The following is a 23873-nucleotide window of genomic DNA, read 5'->3' on the forward strand; positions in this document are numbered from 1 at the left end:
ATCCTCAAATGGGGTCACTCCTCCCATCTCGCAGGTCATGCGGGCATCAAGAAATCCGTGCAACTCATCTCTCGTTTCTATTGGTGGCCGACTCTGGAGACGGATGTCGTGGATTTTGTGCGAGCCTGCACTGTCTGTGCCCGGGATAAGACTCCTCGCCAGAAGCCCGCTGGTCTTCTTCATCCTCTGCCTGTCCCCGAACAGCCTTGGTCTCTGATTGGTATGGACTTTATTACAGACTTACCCCCATCCCGTGGCAACACTGTTGTTTGGGTGGTCGTTGATCGATTCTCCAAAATGGCACATTTCATCCCTCTTCCTGGTCTTCCTTCAGCGCCTCAGTTGGCAAAACAATTTTTTGTACACATTTTTCGTCTTCACGGGTTGCCCACGCAGATCGTCCAATTCGTGTCAAAATTCTGGAGGGCTCTCTGTAAACAACTCAAGATTAAATTAAACTTTTCTTCTGCATATCATCCTCAATCCAATGGGCAAGTAGAAAGAATTAACCAGGTCTTGGGTGATTATTTATGGCATTTTGTTTCCTCCCGCCAGGATGACTGGGCAGATCTTCTACCATGGGCCGAATTCTCGTATAACTTCAGAATCTCTGAATCTTCCTCCAAATCCCCATTTTTCGTGGTGTACGGCCGTCACCCTCTTCCCCCCCCTCCCTACTCCCTTGCCCTCTGGTTTGCCCGCTGTGGATGAAATATCTCGTGATCTTTCCACCATATGGAAAGAGACCCAAAATTCTCTCTTACAGGCTTCATCACGCATGAAGAAGTTTGCTGATAAAAAAAGAAGAGCTCCCCCCATTTTTTTCTCCTGGAGACAAGGTATGGCTCTCCGCTAAATATGTCCGCTTCCGTGTCCCTAGCTACAAATTGGGACCACGCTATCTTGGTCCTTTCAAAATTTTGTGCCAGATTAATCCTGTCTCTTACAAACTTCTTCTTCCTCCTTCTCTTCGTATTCCTAATGCCTTTCACGTTTCTCTTCTTAAACCACTCATCATCAACCGTTTCTCTCCCAAACTTGTTTCTCCCACTCCTGTTTCCGGCTCCTCGGACATCTTCTCCGTAAAGGAGATACTGGCCTCCAAGAAGGTCAGAGGGAAAACTTTTTTTTTAGTCGATTGGGAGGGTTGTGGTCCTGAAGAGAGATCCTGGGAACCTGAGGACAATATCCTAGACAAAAGTCTGCTCCTCAGGTTCTCAGGCTCTAAGAAGAGGGGGAGACCCAAGGGGGGGGGTACTGTTACGCCGAGCGCTCCGGGTCCCCGCTCCTCCCCGGAGCGCTCGCTACTGCAGCGCTCCGGTCAGATCCACTGACCCGGTGCGCTGCGATACCGCCTCCAGCCGGGATGCGATTCGCGATGCGGGTGGCGCCCGCTCGCGATGCGCATCCCGGCTCCCGTACCTGACTCGCTCTCCGTCGGTCCTGTCCCGGCGCGCGCGGCCCCGCTCCCTAGGGCGCGCGCGCGCCGGGTCTCTGCGATTTAAAGGGCCACCGCGCCGCTGATTGGCGCAGTGGTTCTAATTAGTGTGTTCACCTGTGCACTCCCTATTTATACCTCACTTCCCCTGCACTCCCTCGCCGGATCTTGTTGCCATTGTGCCAGTGAAAGCGTTTCCTTGTGTGTTCCTAGCCTGTGTTCCAGACCTCCTGCCGTTGCCCCTGACTACGATCCTTGCTGCCTGCCCCGACCTTCTGCTACGTCCGACCTTGCTTCTGTCTACTCCCTTGTACCGCGCCTATCTTCAGCAGTCAGAGAGGTTGAGCCGTTGCTAGTGGATACGACCTGGTCACTACCGCCGCAGCAAGACCATCCCGCTTTGCGGCGGGCTCTGGTGAAAACCAGTAGTGACTTAGAACCGGTCCACTAGCACGGTCCACGCCAATCCCTCTCTGGCACAGAGGATCCACCTCCTGCCAGCCGGCATCGTGACAGTGGGCACAGTAATTCTGGTATAAGAAAGCCAAAAACTGAACATTTAAAGGGCCAGAATCCTTTTTTTGTGCAGGGCACCAAAGACAATTTTTTTGCCTCTGGGAAAATGGAGGATGTGGTTAAAGCTATGTTGCAAGCTGTTGCATCTCAACAGGAGGCTACCCGAGTGCAGCAGGGGATTCGTTTAACTGACCTCAGCCAGTTTTATTGACAGGTTGAAGTACAGAACATAAAATATAAAAAACAAAATCCTAAGCCTGTCCAGCTCTAACTAACAACAGGAAACCTCACCAACCAAGTGCCGGCCTAATACCGGGCACCAAACAATATAGCAAAGTCCATACCACTTGTAGTGCTCTCACAGGCTCCATGCAGATAATCTGTTCCCAGGCTGAGAGAGAGATGTGTCTGAATTCTCAGCCTTATATCAGGCCAGCACACCTGAGGAGTGATTACCTGACAGCCCAAAACCCGGACTGTCCGGATGGAGTGGGGGCCCACCCTTCTCTCCCCACTCCAGCAACACAGGCCCTAAAAACACACAGGTTTTATACAAACCCAAATTGCAGAGATGTCTGCATAGACCTCTGCTGAACATTTCCCTGGTTGCTTTAAATTACATAAGTGAGGAACCTCGGGCACACATAGACCCCGTCCACTACTTCTCCAGACACTCTGTCACTATATATATATATATATATATATATATATATATATATGAATGATCCTGAGATTGGGGGGGGGGGGGGGGGGGCTGACACAAGCATCCACACTGATCAGCTGTTTGCCAGAGCCATAGTGTGGTCCTACATGGTGAAACAGAGCTGGAAGTAGACAGCTTTGTACATTGTGTATTTGCCAATTTGGGTTACTGCAGATCAGTTCTCATTTACTTCAGTGGGGGCTGACCTTTAGTAACTCAGCAAGGCCAGTACACAGTGTGCAGAAATGTCTGCTTCCTGCGTATGCCAGCTTCACAGCTTTAGCAAATAGCTGATTAGTGGAGGTGCCAGGTGTAGGCAACCCACCGACCAGATATTGATGAGCTATTTTAAGATAGCTCATCTTTAAATTTTGCCTGCAAACAGCCTTTATATATGGTAGAAAGTCTACTAGTGACTAGGATTTGTGTGTTTTATTAACATATAGGTTTTGTTTGTAGGAATAAAATGCATAGTAGGCTACACTTTTAAGCCCTGCAATGAAAAACATAGATGTTTTAGAAACAGACCAAACTCTATTAGTCTATTAAAGTTTATGGGTGCACTGTGGGTATGCTGTGATATACCTATACCTATAGTAATTTTCACGTAAAGAAAAATATTTTTGATATTTTATCAAAAAAACTATAATCAAACAAACATTACCTAAGAAACATTTACCATGCTGGATCTGACTCTTGCTTTATGTTACATTCATCTTTTAGGTCTGTTAAAAAAAATGAAAACAGTCAAATTAAAGGACAACTGCAGCGCAATATACACTTATCCCCTAGCTACAAGATAGGGGATAAGTGTTTGATCGCGGGGGGTCCGACCTCTGGGACCCCCCAAGATCTCCCTAACGGGGCACCGCCATTAGCGCTCATAGTGAGCGCTAAGGCGCGTAGCATCGACCTAGAGGTCGACGGTGACGCCCCGTCTCCTTCCCGTCCCCATACAGTTCTATGGGAGAGGCGGGGAGGCAGTGTTCGTGGAGTGTTCGAGATGCATGGAGGAGGCGTGCCGGCCGCAACGTCATGCTGCGGCAGGCACGCCCCCTGCACGGCACAGCCGTGGCCCCATAAAGGAGATCGTGGGGGGTCCCAGCGGTCGGACCCCCCACGATCAAACACTTATCCCCTATCTTGTAGATAGGGGATAAGTGTATATTGCACTGCAGTTGTCCTTTAAGTTAAACGTATAAAGTATTAAATGTTATTCATAGCACTCAATGAAGAAGTATAGAAAATGAAAATTTTGCATTCTACTATGTACTGCAAAGTGTACTGTATCTGTCATGAAATGCTGGAGTTTTTTCACTATTAGTGCATAGTATGAGGTAATCTCTTTTGGGCATTCGATTGCAAGATGGCATTAAGCTTTGTTAGTAGTCTGTTGAAGACTTTGGTGACAGTTGAATGCTGGAGATATATTGGCAGTAAATCTCTCATACTGTATAGTGGTAAAAGTTAAATACCTTCTGCTGCTGGTTCTACTTTACAAATCTTGTCACATATAGCTGTAAATATAGAAAACAAGCTGCATGAGTAGGAGGTTACTTTGCTTCCTTTCAGAATACCAATAAGCAATTTGATGTATCTAAAAAAAACATTAAAAACAGCAGCTCCAATGAAAATTCAGGTTTAGTTAGCATCGGACTGGCCACCAGAGGACCGAAGGCCCAGCACAAACACTTTCAATTGTATCTGCATGCATACAACATACAGTTAATAACTATGAAAGAACAGAAAGCCATTGACTGTCTGGGCTGTCTTTTCCATCTGTGTGGGCACACAAAGGGGCAATGTAGGGGTGCCAAGTTTAGTGTAGAGAAACAAAAGGGGGTCAGTTGCAAGGTGAGGGAACGAAAGGAGGTCAATTACGTAGAGGGGCACAAAATGGGGTAAACTTTAGTGCGAGGGCACAAACAGGAGCCAACTACAGTCTGGGGGCCATTATTACTTTTACGTTATGCGCTCCGGCAACACACGCTGGCCGTGAGCGCATGGTCCCCTTACCTTCTGCTGCCGTCGGGGCTGGCACTCACAACGCAGGACGCGCCCGCATGTGAGCCCCAGTTTGTCACTCTCCGGGTTTTTCTCCTGCCTATGCCTCTCTGCTCCGGTGCGCGTGTCCCCGTCCCCAAGGGCACACGCACGCTGGAGCTTTAAGATTTAAAGGGCCAGTACGCTCATTAGTGTAATCCACCTGTGGCTCATTTATAAATTCCTCCACCCTCCTCAGTTCTCTGCCAGATCTTTGTTGCCTTGTGCCTTTGAGAAAGCGTTCCTCTGTATTGCCTTGCCGTGTATCAGATCTCTTGCTCTTGTGACTTGACCTTGCTCCTCTGCCGCCTGCCTACTGAACTCCTGCTTCGCTTTGACTACGCTACTGTGCCTGCCTGCCCTGACCTTCTGCTATCCAGACTACGAGTTGCCTTATCCCTCCTGTTCCTCACCCTCCTCAGCCACCTGTGTGGTCGAGCCGTGCTAGGGGTAGCGACCTGGGTGCCGCCTGCAGCAGCAAGTCCATCCCACTTTGCGTCGGGCTCTGGTGAAAACCAGCGGCACCTTAGACTCCGCTACCTGGTACGGTCCGAGTCATCTGCCACACAGATCCAGCTTATCCACATCCACCAGGGTTCCTGTCTTCAGAAACGTGAGTGTTACCGTAAGATCCGGCCATGGGTCCCGCTGAGGTACCCCTGCCTGAAGTCGCGGATCTTCCCTCTGTTGTGGTACGTCAGTCGCAGCAGTTGGCCCGACAGGTGCAGCAATTTTCAACTTTCAGCCATGCAACAGCTTTTGACCTTGCAACAGCAGCAGGTTTCACAATCTGGCCCACTCCCACCTTCAGCTCCTGCAGTGTCTTCTGGCTCTCAGCTGCGCCTGCTTTTGCCTTCCAAGTATGATGGGGATTCCAAGTCGTGCAGAGGCTTTGTTACACATGGCTCCATGCACTTGGAACTCATGTCTGAACTGTTTCTGACAGAATGTAGTAAGGTGGCCTTTGTCATTAGTCTACTGTCTGGAAAAGCCCTGGCTTGGGCTACACCCCTTTGGGACCGTGGTGATCCAGTATCCTCAAATTTGTCGGCATTCTTGGCAGAATTTCTTTGAGGAACCTGCACGTGCCTCTTCAGCTGAGACGACGTTGCTGAACCTCTGTCAAGGGAATTCTACCGTTGGTGACTACGCGGTTCAATTACGCATTCTAGCCTGTGAACTTGCCTGGAATGATGAGGCCTTGTGTGCCACCTTCAAAAAAGGACCGTCAAGCAGGATTAAAGATGCCGTTGCAACACGTGATCCTCCATCTTCTTTCACAGAATTTATCCACTTGGCCACACGCATTGATGTGCATTTTGGCAAGAGACAGGAGGAATTGTGCTTAGAGAGGGAACCTCCCCCCCTGACACCCGTGTTTCAACGTCCACCTCTTCAGTTTCTTGCGCCTCTTGCCGAAGAGGTTATACAAGGAGATCTTTCTCGTCTTACGCAACAGGATGGGTCACGACAACACAATGAGTATTTGTGTTTGTATTGTGCTGGCCCGGAGCACTTTGTCAAGGACTGTACAGTTCGCCCGCACCTAAGGTGCGTGGGAGAGGTGTCCCTGGGTGTGAATACTACCTCTCCACACTTAACTATTCCTGTACAAGTCTTCACTTCAGCCAAGTCTTCTTTCAGCGCTACAGCATTTTTGGATTCTGGATCAGCAGGTGACTTTATTGATGAGGCTTTAGTCCACAAGTATCATCTTCCCCTTACTCGGCTTGCCAAGCCCTTGTTCATCTCCTCTGTTAATGGACAAAATCTGGACTGTAAGGTTCACTTCCGTACTGAATCTCTCGTCATGCAAGTGGGAGTATTGCATAAAGAAAAGGTTGAATTCTATTTTCTGCCACACTGTACTTCTGAGATTCTTCTTGGCCTTCCTTGGCTGCAACACCATTCCCCGCAACTGGATTGGAGAACTGGAAAAATAATTTGCTGGGGACAATCCTGTCAAAATTTTTGCCTCCAACCTGTTCTGCATAAAGTTGTTTCTCGTCTGGCCTGCCGCCACCTTACCAAGATTTCTCTGACATTTTCTGCAAGAAACAGGCTGAGTCTCTGCCTCCACATTGTCCTTACGACTGCCCTATTGATCTTCTGCCTGGTACAACTCCTCCACGTGGGAGGATATACCCTCTATCAGTTCCTGAGACCAAAGCCATGGCTTATATCCAGGAGAATCTCCAAAAGGTATTTATCCTTAAGTCCTCTTCTTCTTTGTAGGTAGAAGGATGGCTCACTCCATCCATGTATTGACTACAGGGGACTTAACAAAATCACAGTCAAGAACCGTTACCCTCTACCTCTTATCTCACAACTTTTTGACCATCTACCTAGTGCCAAGGTCTTCTCCAAGTTGGACTTACGCGGTGCGTATAACCTCATTCATATCCGCAAGGGAAATTAATGGAAAACGCCCTTCAATACTCGTGATGGACATTTTGAGTATCTTCTAATACCTTTTGGTCTCTGCAATGCTCCAGCTGTTTTTCAAGAGTTTATCAATGATATCTTCCGTGATCTTCTCTACACCTGTGTACATCCTGATCTTCTCTTCCAACCTAGAGGAGCATCGTACCCATGTTCCTCTGGTTCCTCAGCGACTTCGGAAGAATCATCTCTACACCAAACTGGAGAAATGCCTGTTCGAGAAATCTAGTCTTCCATTTCTTGGCTACATTGTCTCTCATCAGGGCCTGCAGATGGATCCAGATAAGTTGTCTGCAATATTGGATTGGCCTCGTCCATCGGGCCTACGTGCTATTCAACGCTTTCTGGGATTTGCTAACTATTATCATCAGTTTATCCCACAGTTTTCATACTTGGTTGCTCCTATTCTGGCTCTCACTAAAAAGGCATCTAGGCATCTTCTGCCTGGTACCACTCCTCCACGTGGGAGGATATACCCTCTATCAGTTCCTGAGACCAAAGCCATGGCTTATATCCAGGAGAATCTCCAAAAGGTATTTATCCGTAAGTCCTCTTCTTCTTTGTAGGTAGAAGGATGGCTCACTCCGTCCATGTATTGACTACAGGGGACTTAAAATCACAGTCAAGAACCATTACCCTCTACCTCTTATCTCACAACTTTTTGACCATCTACGTAGTGCCAAGGTCTTCTCCAAGTTGGACTTACGCGGTGCGTATAACCTCATTCATATCCGTAAGGGAAATTAATGGAAAACGGCCTTCAATACTCGTGATGGACATTTTGAGTATCTTGTAATGCCTTTTGGTCTCTGCAATGCTCCAGCTGTTTTTCAAGAGTTTATCAATGATATCTTCCGTGATCTTCTCTACACCTGTGTACATCCTGATCTTCTCTTCCAACCTAGAGGAGCATCGTACCCATGTTCGTCTGGTTCTTCAGCGACTTCGGAAGAATCATCTCTACGCCAAACTGGAGAAATGCCTGTTCGAGAAATCTAGTCTTCCATTTCTTGGCTACATTGTCTCTCATCAGGGTCTGCAGATGGATCCAGATAAGTTGTCTGCAATATTGGATTGGCCTCGTCCGTCGGGCCTACATGCTATTCAACACTTTCTGGGATTCGTTAACTATTATCATCAGTTTATCCCACAGTTTTCATACTTGGTTGCTCCTATTCTGGCTCTCACTAAAAAGGCATCTAGGCATCTTCTGCCTGGTACCACTCCTCCACGTGGGAGGATATACCCTCTATCAGTTCCTGAGACCAAAGCCATGGCTTATATCCAGGAGAATCTCCAAAAGGTATTTATCCGTAAGTCCTCTTCTTCTTTGTAGGTAGAAGGATGGCTCACTCCGTCCATGTATTGACTACAGGGGACTTAAAATCACAGTCAAGAACCATTACCCTCTACCTCTTATCTCACAACTTTTTGACCATCTACGTAGTGCCAAGGTCTTCTCCAAGTTGGACTTACGCGGTGCGTATAACCTCATTCATATCCGTAAGGGAAATTAATGGAAAACGGCCTTCAATACTCGTGATGGACATTTTGAGTATCTTGTAATGCCTTTTGGTCTCTGCAATGCTCCAGCTGTTTTTCAAGAGTTTATCAATGATATCTTCCGTGATCTTCTCTACACCTGTGTACATCCTGATCTTCTCTTCCAACCTAGAGGAGCATCGTACCCATGTTCGTCTGGTTCTTCAGCGACTTCGGAAGAATCATCTCTACGCCAAACTGGAGAAATGCCTGTTCGAGAAATCTAGTCTTCCATTTCTTGGCTACATTGTCTCTCATCAGGGTCTGCAGATGGATCCAGATAAGTTGTCTGCAATATTGGATTGGCCTCGTCCGTCGGGCCTACATGCTATTCAACACTTTCTGGGATTCGTTAACTATTATCATCAGTTTATCCCACAGTTTTCATCCTTGGTTGCTCCTATTCTGGCTCTCACTAAAAAGACATCTAATCCTAAATCTTGGCCTCAAGAGGCTGAAGAGGCCATCTCCCGTTTAAAGTCTGCATTTGCCTCTGCTCCTTTGCTTATAAGACCGGATCTGGAGAGGCCCTTTGCTTTGGAGGTTGATGCCTCATCTATTGGAGAGGGTGCCGTTCTCACTCAGAAAAACGCAAAGGGAAAGTGTGTAACTTGTGGGTTCTTCTCCAAGACATTCTCTCCTGCTGAGAGGTATTACTCCATTGGAGATCGTGAACTCCTCGCTATCAAGCTAGCTTTGGAGGAATGGCGACATTTATTAGAAGGTTCTTCTCATCCGGTCAGCATCTACTCCGATCATAAGAATCTTCTATACCTTCAGTCTGCTCAGTGTTTGAACCCCACGCCAGGCAAGATGGTCACTGTTCTTTTCTAGGTTCAACTTCTTTATTCACTTCCGGCCAGCAGACAAGAACATCAGGGCTGATGCCCTCTCCAGGTCCTCTGAAGTCATTGGTTTGGACTCCACTCCTAGGCATATTATTCCTCCTGACCGTTTGATTCCTGTTGCTCCTGCCGAGATTCAGCAAGTTCCTCCGGAAAATCCTTTGTGCCTGCCAGATTGAGATGCAAGGTCCTGAAATGGGGTCATTCTTCCTTGACAGCAGGACATCCTGGAATACGCAAGACTCTACTTCTTATTTCCCAGCACTACTGGTGGCCCCATCTTGAACGTGATGTTTCTGATTTTGTTCGGTCCTGTGTGACATGTGCCCGTGACAAAACTCCCTGACAAAGACCTGCAGGACTCTTACATCCTTTACCCATTCCAGAGACTCCCTGGTCCCATATCGCCATGGATTTAATCACCGATTTTCCACCTTCCCATAATAACACTGTAATCTGGGTCGTTGTAGAACGGTTTTCCAAGATGGCTCATTTCATTCCTCTGCCAGGTCTTCCTTCTGACCCGCAGCTGGCGAAGTACTCCTTGTTGCATGTCTTTCGTTTACATGGATGATTCAGGCAAGATGTAGGTTTAAAAAAGGTTTATTTATATATTAAATAAATAAAACTATTATTTAAAAGTGCATGCAGGCAATGCATGATTGCCTGCATGCACTTTTAAATAATAGTTTTATTTATTTAATATATAAATAAACCTTTTTTAAACCTACATCTTGCTTTAATCATCCCTGGACCGAGCAGCGCTGGACACAAGGGCCTCCCTTTTTCCCTCCTCATCCAAGTACTCTACAGGTTCCTTCCCAGGATACCGGTCTAGGCACCTTCAGCTGCAGCACGGATTCCACCCAATACCCCTAAAACGGGGAGATACGCTTAACCCCAAGAGGGTCACCAGGTGAGAGCACACCCTGCTGGGGGATCCACCTGGGTTTTCCTGTTTGTACGGTATCACACGAGGCGCTGCCCTCTCTCTTTTTTATTCCCTCAATTTCCTTTTCGTTTACATGGCCTTCCTCAGCATATCGTTTCGGATCGAGGTGTGCAGTTTGTCTCTAAGTTCTGGCGAGTCCTTGTAACCATCTGGACATCAATCTGGATTTCTCCTCGGCCTACCACCCTCAGTCCAACAGTCAGGTGGAGAGGGTTAATCAAATCCTTGAGACTTATCTTCGGCATTTTGTTTCAGCTCGCCAAGATGATTGGGTCGACCTTCACCCCTGGGCTGAATTCTCATATAATCATAAGGATTCCGAGTCCACGAGGTCGTCCCCTTTTTTTTGTTGTTTACGGACTCCATCCCATCCTCTTCCTCTCCCAGTCTCCTCTGGTGTGCCTGCTGTTGATGAGCTGGTCCGTGACTTCTCCACCATCTGGCAACAGACCCGACAGTCGTTGTCCCAGGCTTCTTCACACATGAAGGCGCTAGCGGATAAATGTAGAAGACCTCCTCCGTCCTTCTCTCCTGGTGACATGGTGTGGCTTTCATCTAAGTACATCCGCTTCAAGATCCCCTGTTACAAGCTCGGTCCCCGCTACCTTGGTCCCTTCCAGAGTCTACAAAAAATCAATCCTGTCTCCTACAAACTCCGTCTACCTGCTACGTTATGTATTCCCAATTCCTTCCACGTCTCTCTCCTCAAGCCTCTTGTCATAAACCGGTTCTCTCAGAAGAATCTTGTCCCCACACCTGTCTCTGGTTCATCTGACATCTACAAAGTTAAACAGATTCTTGCTGCAAAAACTGTGAGAGGTAAACAATTTTTTTTTTGGTCGACTGGGAGGGTTACGGTCCTGAAGAGAGATCTTAGGAGCCTAAGGAGAATATCCTGGACCGTGACCTTCTCAGGAGTTTTCTCTCTTGTAAAAGAAGGGGTAGACCAAAGGGTGGGGGGCAACTGTTAAATTATGTGATCCGGCCACACACGCTGGCCGTGAGCGCATGGTCCTGTTACCTTCTGCTGCCGACGGGGCTGGGACTCGCATCGCGGGACGCGCCCGCATGCGAGCCACAGTTTGTCACTCTCCGAGTGTTTCTCCTGCCTCTGCCTCTCTGCTCCGGTGCGCATGTCCCTGTCCCCTAGGGCACGCGGGCGTCGGAGCTATAAGATTTAAAGGGCCAGTACGCTTATCAGAGTAATCCACCTGTGGCTCATTTATAAATTCCTCCACCCTCCTCAGTTCCCTGCCAGATCTTTGTTGCCTTGTGCCTTTGAGAAAGCGTTCCTCTGTATTGCTTTGCTGTGTATCAGATCTCTTGCTCTTGTGACCTGACATTGATCCTCTGCCGCCTGTCTAATGAACTGCTTCGCTTTGACTACGCTACTGTGCCGCCTGCCCTGACCTTCTGCCATCCAGACTACGAATTGCCTTATCCCTCCTGTGCCTCGCATCTCCTCAGCCGCCTGTGTGGTCGAGCCGTGCCAGGGGTAGCGACCTGGGTGCTGCCTGCAGCAGCAAGTCCAGCAGCACCTTAGACTCCGCTCCCTGGTACAGTCAGAGTCATCTTCCACACAGGTCCAGCGGATCCACATCCACCGGGTTTCCTGTCCTCAGAAACGTGAGTGTTACAATTACCATTTGGGGCACTATGAAGAGAGAGTATGGATAGATGTAAATAAATGATGGGGATGTTGCCTGAAAAGTTTTCTGGCAAATTCTGCAGAAATAAATTGTGGCTGGAAGACATCTTCAAGATCATCTCAACTGGATGGAAAAGAAAAGGCAAATGAATAACTAGAAGAGGATGTCACCTCTGATTCACTCAAAGATGTCACCTGTGAATCACTGGAAGTAACTACACTGGAGTCACTTATACGGCCTGCAGAGCACCTGTTGTAAGACTATCTACCTGTATAGGGTAATATTAGTCTGGGTACAGTGATACTTCTAGTAGCAGTATATTGTGGTTATAGTGTGGCAGTATTTATGGGGATACAAAATCTATGTTAATCTTGTAGTGAGTTCAGTGTACTTCAGACCGACACAGGCTTTGGGTACAGTCAGCCATGATCTCATTTGCGCTTTCTAGTGCCCTACATTAAGTTCCAAATTTACCCAATTTGCACGCTTTAGGGGATTTTCAAATGCTGGAGACATTGTCATTCCCACATCAGAGAGCAGAATGGTAATGATTAAATTACTCCTTTTTACTCCTCAGGTCACAAAGAAGCTGGCTGAGGCAAAAGGAGGCCAAAGGATTAAGTACAACCGTTCCCGTTTACCTATTGGTATGGTATGTGCCTGCATTGTCACCAATCTTTGGCAGTAAAGCCTGTTACAGTGTCTGCACCAGTCTGCACCAGTGTCTGCACCAGTGTGTAGCTCTAAATGTTCTCTGCTGTGAGGCTATGGCTCCTGCAATCTGGAATGCTTTAAGTTGTCTGTGGTCTTGCAGCCTAGAGACTCTGAAGCTCTGGATGTGTGTGCCCTAGGGCTCCTCTGTGTGTGATTAGGTGGCCCTGCTTCCCAACAAGACCTCAAACTTCTCTGCATTGACAACATATTTTGTCCTACCAAATATATATATATATATATATATATATATATATATATATATATATATAATTTGTGGTATTATTTTTTTCTTAATTTGCATTTCACAAATAAATACACTATAGCAGCACTATCCAGAGAGGATAATTTTAAAATATAAACATATGCAGGAACTAGTATCCTCTAGTATCCTCTATGTTTAAAAATGTCAATATTTTTCCTATAATCTGGTCATCAAAATCTAAAGGAGATCTTTTACCGGGTTCTGTATGTTGTCCAGACTCACTTTCATCTGTAACTTCTGAAATGCAAACAAATGCTGACATAAAATCAGATCTGAAAATGAACATGGAAATGAAAATGTACAAGTAGATGGAAGATACTACTACTGATGTGTATCAATATGTGAACAAACACATCTACTAGGGACTACACCAAGTATAGGTGTTAAAGTACATAGGGGGTAAATTAAACCAAAAATACTAGTCATCTTTACTTAAAATTAAACAGACTAAAAAACCTGTACCTACTAAAAGAACAGAATCCTAAGGAGACATTTGGAATCAAAGGCTTTTAAAGGCACAAACTCTCACATATATGTTTGGACATTTAGCTCTGTTAGCACAGTAAAAGGGTGATGTCTCAATGGTCCAAACAAGTTGTTAAATCAAAGCAGATTTATTAATAGGTATGCCTAAATTTAGTGTATTTGGTCTGTCCCAAAGTTAAAAAAAATTAACATTTTCTGCCTAAAATTCCTAAATATGTTGGAAAGATTGAAACCATGCCCACTCCCAGTAAACGCAACCTATTTTTTACTGCACTTCTTAAAACTTTTTGCACAAATATGCAAATTTTCTAAGTTTTGCACAAATATGGTGTGCGTCATTATCAGCGACTTAATGATGCCAAGGAACTGACCTTGACCTTTCCATTGGAGCAAAAGAACGTACTAAAGATCTGCTAGAGAGTGACTACAGACCACCTACATTCACTCCCAATTGTTTAAAATATTTGCGTTAACTAAATATATTAAGAATTGATTACAATTTTCTGAATAACAATGAATTACATTTTTTCCACTTGACCTTTCCACCTGAAAAGTATACTTACGGTTGTTAAGCACTAGCCCAGGAAAAGGCCTATAAAAACAAAAATAAAATAATTATTTTATTTTAAATTAAACTCAATGTAGACCAAGAGAGAGGAGTCTCCTGTTAGCGAGCAGTAAGATGGGGAGAGAAGCGCTTAGATGATCATTTCTCGCGCTTTATTCTAGCAGATGCCGACAGATCAAAATGTCAAAAGTTTTATTTTTTTAAGTTAGAGTGACATTAAATGGGTCATTTTAATGTTCATGTTTTTTTGCAATTGACATGTATTATATGTTTGTGTAGCATGTGTCTTTTTTTCTTACTTGTTTGTTGGCCAGGAAGTTCTGTGTTGGATCTCTTACTGTTGTCCACAATGTCGCCCATGTTAGGATTAGGCTGTGGACAACATGTCATGGCTTTTTTTCTCTGTTCTTTTTAGAACTGCATGAGAGAAATAAGCCATCCCCCCTCATCTCCCCCTTCTGGAGGACGCAGGTCTGCATGAGAGAAAGAAGCTAGAGCAGGGGGAGAGAGAGGATGTACACAGCTCCTCATCTCCCCTCCCCTGCTCTGTCTTCTGAGGATGCAGGCCTGCACTGAAAGAAGACAGAGAAGATAAGAGTGTTATCTGAAGGGGAGGATAACAAAGAGCACAGGCTGGGGATGTATAGACTGCAGGGGAATAAATCTCGGACTGGGGATGATTTCTTTGTGTGAAGGGGAGGGGGGGGGGGGACTTCTGAATGACACATGCTGGGAGTTGTAGTCCCTGTTATGTGTGTGTATGCTAGTGTTTACAAACCAGTGTGCCTCCAGCTGTTGCCAAACTACAACTCCCAGCATGCCTTGAAAGACTTTGGGCATGCTGGGAGAAGTAATTTTGCAACAGCTGGAGTTACACTGGTTGGAAAACATTGTCCTAGCCTATTCAGCATACACATCATGTTACACCAGTGTTTCTAAACCAGTGTGCCTCCAGCTTTTGTAAAACTACAACTCCCAGCATGCCCTGACAGCCTTTGGGCATGCTGGGAGTTGTAGTTTTGCAACAGCTGGAGGCACACTGATTCGGAAACACTGGCCTAGCCTATTCAGTATATTACAAACAAAGTGCATTGCTTCCCAATCAGGGTGTCTTCAGCTGTATCAAAACCACAACTCCCAGCATGCCCGGACAGCTTTTGGCTGTCCGGGCATGCTGGTAGCAGTAGTTTTGCAACACCTGGAGGCACCCTGGTTGGGAAACACTGGTGTATGCCCTATAGAGGTGTGGTGAACTACAACCCCCAGGAGACTACAGAGGCAGTATGCTGGTGTTATACCACAGAATGAAGACTCCTGAATGACACATGCTGGGAGTTGTAGTCCCTTTTGTGTGTGTATGCCAGTGTATCCCAACCAGGGCTGATTATATTAGTGTGCTGTGTATAATGGGGCCGACCCGGGAAAATAGTAGGGTGGGTAAAGGGTGGAACAAAAAAAAAGGAGCAAGGCATGTGGCATGCTGGGATTTGTAGTTTTCAGCACAGCAAGAAACAGGAAATAGAAGCAAAGATAGGAAAACAAAGTGGGGGATAAAAAGACAACAAAGAACGGAAATAGAGTAGCCTAAACAACAAGAATAGAAATGAAACTAAACAAATAGGGTAAGTCAAAAACGGAAAAACACGTTGACCACGGGAGTACCCCTTTAAGTAATTCAAAGAGGGACATGGAGAAATGGCTGAGCGGGCACTTTTTTAATGTCAAGGCTAAAACCAGGTACTGCTGAACAACAGGACCAGGCATCATCTTAAAGGCAGTGGCAGGGATTTCTTCTCCCTGTCTGAGCACATCTACATGAAATCTCTTTAAGCTAGATTTTGGGATTATGTAAATAAAGTCCCAGCACTTTATTTACACTGTTTCTGGAATTGATCCACCACGTGCACCACCCCAACGGAAGTGCCGACCAACTTATATACTAAGAACTTGATTTAAAAGTATTAAAAGTTAGCTAAATTTTTACTTTATAACTCACCTTATTACTGTGAATTTTATAAACTGTGCTGCATCCAGAATTCTGCGCATTGAACTTATTTCTAGATAACTGGGGGCTTTGAACAAAACCCCTGGTGGCATTCCATCCACTACAACACATCCTGGGTTGGCAGTTATTTTCCTGTAGGGGACTTTCACTGGGAAGTTCATACCAATTGCTTCTCCTATAAAACAACAGTGTAACATGAAAACACGAATAGCTGACTTTTGTTTTTTAATATCACTGGCACTATTAAAGTTAGTCAACATGACATCTCTAAAGTCCACTTCATTTAAACAATTATCATGGAGTGTTCATCCAGAAGTAGGCAAAAACCAATCCATATTAAAATACAAAAAATTCATAGTTAAAATTCCTTTCTTAACCTCATCTACATAATTTGTCTTATAGCGCAATTAAAGCTATAAAAATACATAAAGGAATTTGTCCCAGGAGAACAGCCATTTCCCCCTCCTCCACCTCACAATCCTGCATCTGGCTATAAGGTAACTGGCTGTTGCAGGAACCTAATCCACTGTTATCCAACACTGGAATACCCCTTTAACTTATAACAATATGTCTTTCAAGAATGGAATATAATTCCTTCTTTTGTGAACTCAACATCATGAGGCAGAAAGGGATCCTTAGTTTAAGCCCCTTAAATGGTCACTCTCATTAAAACTAATTTTTGCTATTGCACTCTTTATGGTAAATAAAAAAAATTCTCATATAATAAAGTGCTTCTTAAGTGTGACATCAAGAATTATACCAGAATTGAACCAGAAGGGAACAAAAGGGAACTAACTCAACATTATAACTACAAAAGTAAGTCACTCTTTTTCAGAAAAAAAAACCAAAAAATAAACATGCACTCACTTATTACTTACATCATTGCGATACATTTTCTCTTCTATCCCCACCGATTTCTCCGGTGGACTCTATATACATCTGTCCATGCCTCCTTCCCTAAACTATGTATTGCTGGCATGCACTGCTCACCATCATAAACAACCCAAAGTCACCTCATTCCATGGTACAGCACAGAAGTCGCTCCATCACTTCACCCAGCCATCTGCTCTCCCTCTTCTTTCTTCTGCTTTTAGCTGCTGGGGACATTGCTCCTAACCCTGGCCCACCTTTCACTAATATTTGCTCTACACTACCTGCCTCTTGCGGAACCACTACAAGCTTTAACTGCGCTCTTCTAAACTCTCGATCTGTGTGCAATAAGCTCACCCAGATTCATGACTTATTTCTCACTAATTCTCTCAATCTGCTGGCTCTCACAGAAACATGGATACAACCTTGTCACGATGCCGGCTGGCAGGTAGTGGATCCTCTGTGCCAGAGAGGGATGGGGAGGACCGCGCTAGTGGACCGGTTCTAAGCCACTACAGGTTTTCACCAGAGCCCGCCGCAAAGCGGGATGGTCTTGCTGCGGCGGTAGTGACCAGGTCGTATCCACTAGCAACGGCTCACCTCTCTGACTGCTGAAGATAGGCGAGGTACAAGGGAGTAGGCAGAAGCAAAGTCGGACGTAGCAGAAGGTCGGGGGCAGGCGGCAAGGTTCGTAGTCAGGGGAGATAGCAGAAGTTCTGGTACACAGGCTATAAACACACAAAACGCTTTCACTAGGCACAAGGGCAACAAGATCCGGCCAGGGAGTGCAAGGGAGGAGACTAGATATAGCCAGGGAACAGGTGGGAGCCAATTAAGCTAATTGGGCCAGGCACCAATCATTGGTGCACTGGCCCTTTAAGTCTCAGGGAGCTGGCGCGCGCGCGCCCTAGAGAGCGGAGCCGCGCGCGCCAGCACACGACAGCAGGGGACGAGAACGGGTAAGTGACCTGGGATGCGATTCGCGAGCGGGCGCGTCCCGCTGTGCGAATCGCATCCCCAACGGCCATGACAGAGCAGCGCTCCCGGTCAGCGGGACTGACCGGGAAGCTGCAGGGAGAAAGACGCCGTGAGCGCTCCGGGGAGGAGCGGGGACCCGGAGCGCTAGGCGTAACAGTACCCCCCCCCTTAGGTCTCCCCTTTTTTTTGTCCGGTGACTGCCTCCCCTGGGATGAGGACACCGGGAAGGAATGGATGGTTTCCTCAATGGCAGGCAGTACAGCAGGAGTAGGAATGGGGAGGGAGGGCAGAGGGTGAAGCTTGGCACGGGGCAGGGAGACACAAGGACGGGAGCCATGAGGGGACACAGAGGCTTGCCTGATGGGACTGGGAGGGGGGGAGAGGCATTTCCTGTGGCAGGCAGAGTCCTTAATGACCTTAGGGGGACCGGATACAGGAGGAACCACAGGGTCACGGCAGGGATTACTGGGAACCGGTTGAAGGCAGTCCTTGGAACAAGAGGGACCCCAACTCTTGATCTCCCCAGTGGACCAGTCCAGGGTTGGGGAATGGTGTAGAAGCCAGGGTAGTCCAAGGAGAATTTCGGAAGTGCAATTGGGAAGGACCAAAAATTCGATTTTCTCCTGATGAGGTCCGATGCACATTAGGAGGGGCTGCGTGCGGAAACGCACGGTGCAATCCAACCTGGCTCCGTTGACCGCGGAAATGTGGAGTGGCTTGACAAGACGGGTCACCGGAATGCGGAATTTATTCACTAAGGACTCCCGAACAAAATTCCCAGAGGCACCAGAGTCCAGGCAGGCCACGGCTGAGAGGGAAGAGCTGGCTGAAGTAGAAATCCGCACGGGTACCGTGAGACGTGGAGGAGCAGACTTGGAACCAAGAGACGCCACACCCACGTGAGCTGGGTGCGTGCGTGCGTTTCCCAGGCGTGGAGGACGGATAGGGCAATCCACCAAGAAATGCTCGGTACTGGCACAGTACAGACAAAGATTCTCTTCCTTACGGCGATTCCTCTCTTCCAGGGTCAGGCGAGACCGATCCACTTGCATGGCCTCCTCGGCGGGAGGCCTAGGCGCAGATTGCAATGGAGACTGTGGGAGAGGTGTCCAGAAATCTAAGTCTTTTTCCTGGCGGAGCTCTTGATGCCTCTCAGAAAAACGCATGTCAATGCGAGTGGCTAGATGAATGAGTTCATGCAGGTTAGCAGGAGTCTCTCGTGCGGCCAGAACATCTTTAATGTTGCTGGATAGGCCTTTTTTAAAGGTCGCGCAGAGAGCCTCATTATTCCAGGAAAGTTCAGAAGCAAGGGTACGGAATTGTATGGCGTACTCGCCAACGGAGGAATTACCCTGGACCAGGTTCAGCAGGGCAGTCTCAGCAGAAGAGGCTCGGGCAGGTTCCTCAAAAACACTTCGAATTTCCGAGAAGAAGGAGTGTACAGAGGCAGTGACGGGGTCATTGCGGTCCCAGAGCGGTGTGGCCCATGACAGGGCTTTTCCAGACAGAAGGCTGACTACGAAAGCCACCTTAGACCTTTCAGTAGGAAACTGGTCCGACATCATCTCCATGTGCAGGGAACATTGCGAAAGAAAGCCACGGCAAAACTTAGAGTCCCCATTAAATTTGTCCGGCAAGGACAGGCGGAGGCTAGGAGTGGCCACTCGCTGCGGAGGGGGTGCAGGAGCTGGCGGAGGAGATGATTGCTGCTGAAGTTGCGACTGAAGTTGGCGCACAATGGTGGACATTTCCGACAGCTGGTGGGTTAGATGGGCGATCTGTCGAGATTGCTGGGCGATCACCGTGGTAATATCCGAGATATAAGGCAGAGGGACCTCAGCGGGATCCATGGCCGGATCTACTGTCACAATGCCGGCTGGCAGGTAGTGGATCCTCTGTGCCAGAGAGGGATGGGGAGGACCGCGCTAGTGGACCGGTTCTAAGCCACTACAGGTTTTCACCAGAGCCCGCCGCAAAGCGGGATGGTCTTGCTGCGGCGGTAGTGACCAGGTCGTATCCACTAGCAACGGCTCACCTCTCTGACTGCTGAAGATAGGCGAGGTACAAGGGAGTAGGCAGAAGCAAAGTCGGACGTAGCAGAAGGTCGGGGGCAGGCGGCAAGGTTCGTAGTCAGGGGAGATAGCAGAAGTTCTGGTACACAGGCTATAAACACACAAAACGCTTTCACTAGGCACAAGGGCAACAAGATCCGGCCAGGGAGTGCAAGGGAGGAGACTAGATATAGCCAGGGAACAGGTGGGAGCCAATTAAGCTAATTGGGCCAGGCACCAATCATTGGTGCACTGGCCCTTTAAGTCTCAGGGAGCTGGCGCGCGCGCGCCCTAGAGAGCGGAGCCGCGCGCGCCAGCACACGACAGCAGGGGACGAGAACGGGTAAGTGACCTGGGATGCGATTCGCGAGCGGGCGCGTCCCGCTGTGCGAATCGCATCCCCAACGGCCATGACAGAGCAGCGCTCCCGGTCAGCGGGACTGACCGGGAAGCTGCAGGGAGAAAGACGCCGTGAGCGCTCCGGGGAGGAGCGGGGACCCAGAGCGCTAGGCGTAACAAACCTTCTGACACTGCTTCTCTCGCTGCTTTATCTTATGGTGACCTTCACTTTTCCCATACCCCCAGATCTGACACCAGACATGGTGGAGGAGTTGGGGTGCTTCTAGCCCCACAATGCACTTTTCAAGTCATCCCCCCATTACCCTCACTCACATTTCCCTCTTTTGAGGTCCACACCCTCAGGCTCTTCCGCCCATTGTCTCTCAGAGTGGCGGTCATCTATCGTCCTCCTGGTCCTCCCCAAATGTTCCTGGATCATTTTGCCACCTGGCTCCCTCACTTTCTTTCCTCAGAAACACCTACACTCATCATGGGTGATTTTAATATCTCCATTGATACCCCAATCTCCTCTTCTGCCTCTCGGCTTCTTTCTCTAACCTCCTCCTTTGCCCTTTCACAGCTTACTGACTCTCCCACACACAAGGATGGAAATACACTGGGCTTGATCTTCTCTAGACTTTGCTCGTTCTCTAAATTCACTAATTCTCCTTTTGAGCTCTCTGACCATAACCTTCTCTCTTTCTCTATCAGTAACTCCTATCCTCTTCCAGACACTCCAACCTTGTACACTTACAGAAACCTGCGTGCCATAAACACCAGTCAATTTATAGACATTCTACAATCTTCACTATCACCAATCTCTTCTCTCTCCTGCCATAATATAGCAGCCAAACATCTCCATGACACCCTAAAGTCTACCCTGGATCAAATGGCACCCTCTAAAACACGAACCTCTCGACACAGACGGCAGCAACCCTGGCACACGCTAACAACCCGCTTTCTCAGGCGATGCTCTAGGTATGCTGAACGTCTGTGGAGGAAAACTAAGACTTCTTCAGACTATCTGCACTATAAATTCATGCTTAAATCCTATTACTCCGCTCTTCATCTCGCCAAACAAACATATTTTACCTCCCTCATCTCCTCTCTGTCTAACAACCCATAACGCCTTTTTGACACGTTCAACTCTCTCCTTCGGCCTAAAGTACAGACCCCAATCACTGATCTCTGTGCCGAAGACCTGGCCAAATACTTCAAAACTAAAATCGATGACATTTGTGATGAAATCCTCTCCCAGTCCCTTAAAAGTTCTGATCCAGGGGCTGGAATCTGTTTATTGATGCATGCTGGCTTTTAATTTGATAGGATGGAATGTTAGGGGGTTGGGTGATGTGTCCAAATGTTATGCTGTTTTTAATGCGGTGAGACACTATCATCCCGCTATATTATGTCTTACTGAAACCCACCTGACGGGGGCCACCACAGACGTTCTTCATAGAGCCTGGGTTGGTCACTGGTTCCATTCTACTTATTCCACTCATGCTAGAGGGGTCAGTATATTGGTCCATAAATCTATTCCGTTTAGTGTACTCTCCTCTAGCATTGACCTGGAAGGTAGATATATCTGTCTACTGGGCGTGGTGTCTCACCGTATGTTTATACTTGTAGGACTGTATATCCCTCCCCCGTATAGTGGAGATGTTGTGCATCGAGTGTTATATATAATTTCAGGATTTCCAGTAGCCCCTGTTCTTATATGTGGAGACTATAACCAGGTCCTGGATGCTTCTGTAGATCGGTTTTGGGGCCCCCGACCCCCCCGTTGCTCTAGGTCGACTGGACTTGCTAATATACTATCTGAGGTTGATCTCTTTGATTTGTGGCGCTGTCGCAATCCCACCACCCTGCAATACTCTTGTTACTCGGCCACGCACAGGACCCTTTCTAGAATTGATTTGGCAATAGGAGATGGGGATATGGCTAGAATGGTTAGGCGCATAGAATACTTGGCTAGAGGCCTCTCTGATCACTCCCCTCTTAGGTTGCAGCTTGATCTCGCGGATGGTGCTGGTGGGGTGCGCCCTCTGTGGAGACTGAACCCGTTCAGGCTACAAGTACTGACCACGGCTGAAATCACCTGTGCTGTGTTGCTTTGAATGTGGGTTCGGCTTCGGTCTCCGCAGTATGGGACTCCCTTAAGGCGTATTTGCGAGGCTTATTCATACGTGATATCAGTATACATAAATACAAGGGACAGGGACGAGAGGCTCCGATTGACGGTGGTTGAAGCTGAGAATGCATATGTCTCGGCTCCCTCCCTGGTGGCTGAGGAGACCTGGCTGAGGGCACAGGGAGACTATAAAGCGTACATGGAAGATTCAGCTGAACATAAACGCTTTTTTGTTAAACAACGTTATTTTGAATGTGGTGAAAGTACTGGTAAACTGTTGGCTTCCATTTCCAGGGCACAGCAAGGCATTTCGTTTATCTGTTGTTTGCGGGACAGGGAGGGACGTGAGATCACTGATGATAGAGGGATTTTGGACGTGATGTTGGCCTTTTATCAGGATGCATATTCCTCTAGGGCCTCATGTTCTGAGACAGCCCTGAGGGAGTATGTGCGTAGGGCTAGGTTGCCTTCCCTTACTCTGGAGCAGCGGAGTGAGCTGGACTCGCCTGTCTCTCTAGAGGAATTGGAACGTGCACTAAAAGATGCCAATAATGAGAAAGCCCCGGGCCCTGATGGCCTCCCCAGTGAGGTATATCAAAGATTCTCGGGTGTTCTGCTACCACAACTGTTGAGGGTGGTGGAGTAAGCGGTTTTAGAGGGTTCTTTGCCTCGCTCCATGATGGAAGCCATCATTGTACTCATTCCAAAACCTGGAAAGGACCCTCAGTGTGCGGGTTCCTATAGACCAATATCACTCTTATGTGCTGATGTGAAGCTGCTGGCTCGGGTGCTCGCTAACAGGTTGGCTGGGGTCATACTTTCTCTGATCCATGGTGATCAGACTGGATTTATGCCCGGTAAATCTACTGTTGATAATATCAGGAGGGTGTATCTAAATTTACAGATGTCTCAGGATGGTACGGGAGCTCGCTCGGTTTTCTCCTTGGACGCTGCCAAAGCATTCAATAGCGTCGAATGGGAATACCTATGGAGTGTGATGAGTGCTATGGGGTTTGGAGATAGATTCCTTTCCTATGTTAAGCTTCTTTACCAGAGCCCGGTTGCCCGCCTCAGAGTCAATGGTACGCTCTCACCATCGTTTGCTCTGCAGAGGGGTACCAGACAGGGATGCCCCCTGTTGCCCTTGCTTTTTGCCATAGCCATTGAGCCCCTAGCTTGCCTATTGAGAATGTCACCAGATATCATAGGGTTTCGATACGGGACTGTGAAGGAGAGAGTGGCACTCTATGCCGATGACATGTTATTATTTCTGGGAGATACGGCCCATTCACTAACCCCAGTTATGTCTCTTATTGCAGAATTTGGTTCCTTTTCGGGT

General features: G+C 47.5%; 1 protein-coding gene across 10 annotated transcripts in view; it reads right to left on the bottom strand.

The window, feature by feature from the left end:
* GTF2I (general transcription factor IIi) overlaps window positions 1-23873 on the bottom strand; it is a 113448-nt gene that overhangs the window by 9601 nt on the left and 79974 nt on the right. For 9 of the 10 annotated variants that reach the window (XM_056556427.1, XM_056556422.1, XM_056556426.1 and 6 more), the window contains 5 exons: window positions 16157-16340; window positions 14156-14184; window positions 13302-13343; window positions 4133-4174; window positions 3322-3382 (listed from right to left, as the gene is read on the bottom strand). In XM_056556427.1, coding sequence (XP_056412402.1) covers window positions 3333-3382; window positions 4133-4174; window positions 13302-13343; window positions 14156-14184; window positions 16157-16340 — 347 coding nt within the window. In that variant the 3' untranslated portion in view covers window positions 3322-3332. The remainder of the gene's footprint in view (window positions 1-3321; window positions 3383-4132; window positions 4175-13301; window positions 13344-14155; window positions 14185-16156; window positions 16341-23873) is intronic. The other variant, XM_056556428.1, reaches the window with a different exon arrangement.

The sequence above is a fragment of the Hyla sarda genome, chromosome 2, assembly GCF_029499605.1.
Source record: "Hyla sarda isolate aHylSar1 chromosome 2, aHylSar1.hap1, whole genome shotgun sequence".
Classification (NCBI taxonomy): domain Eukaryota; kingdom Metazoa; phylum Chordata; class Amphibia; order Anura; family Hylidae; genus Hyla; species Hyla sarda.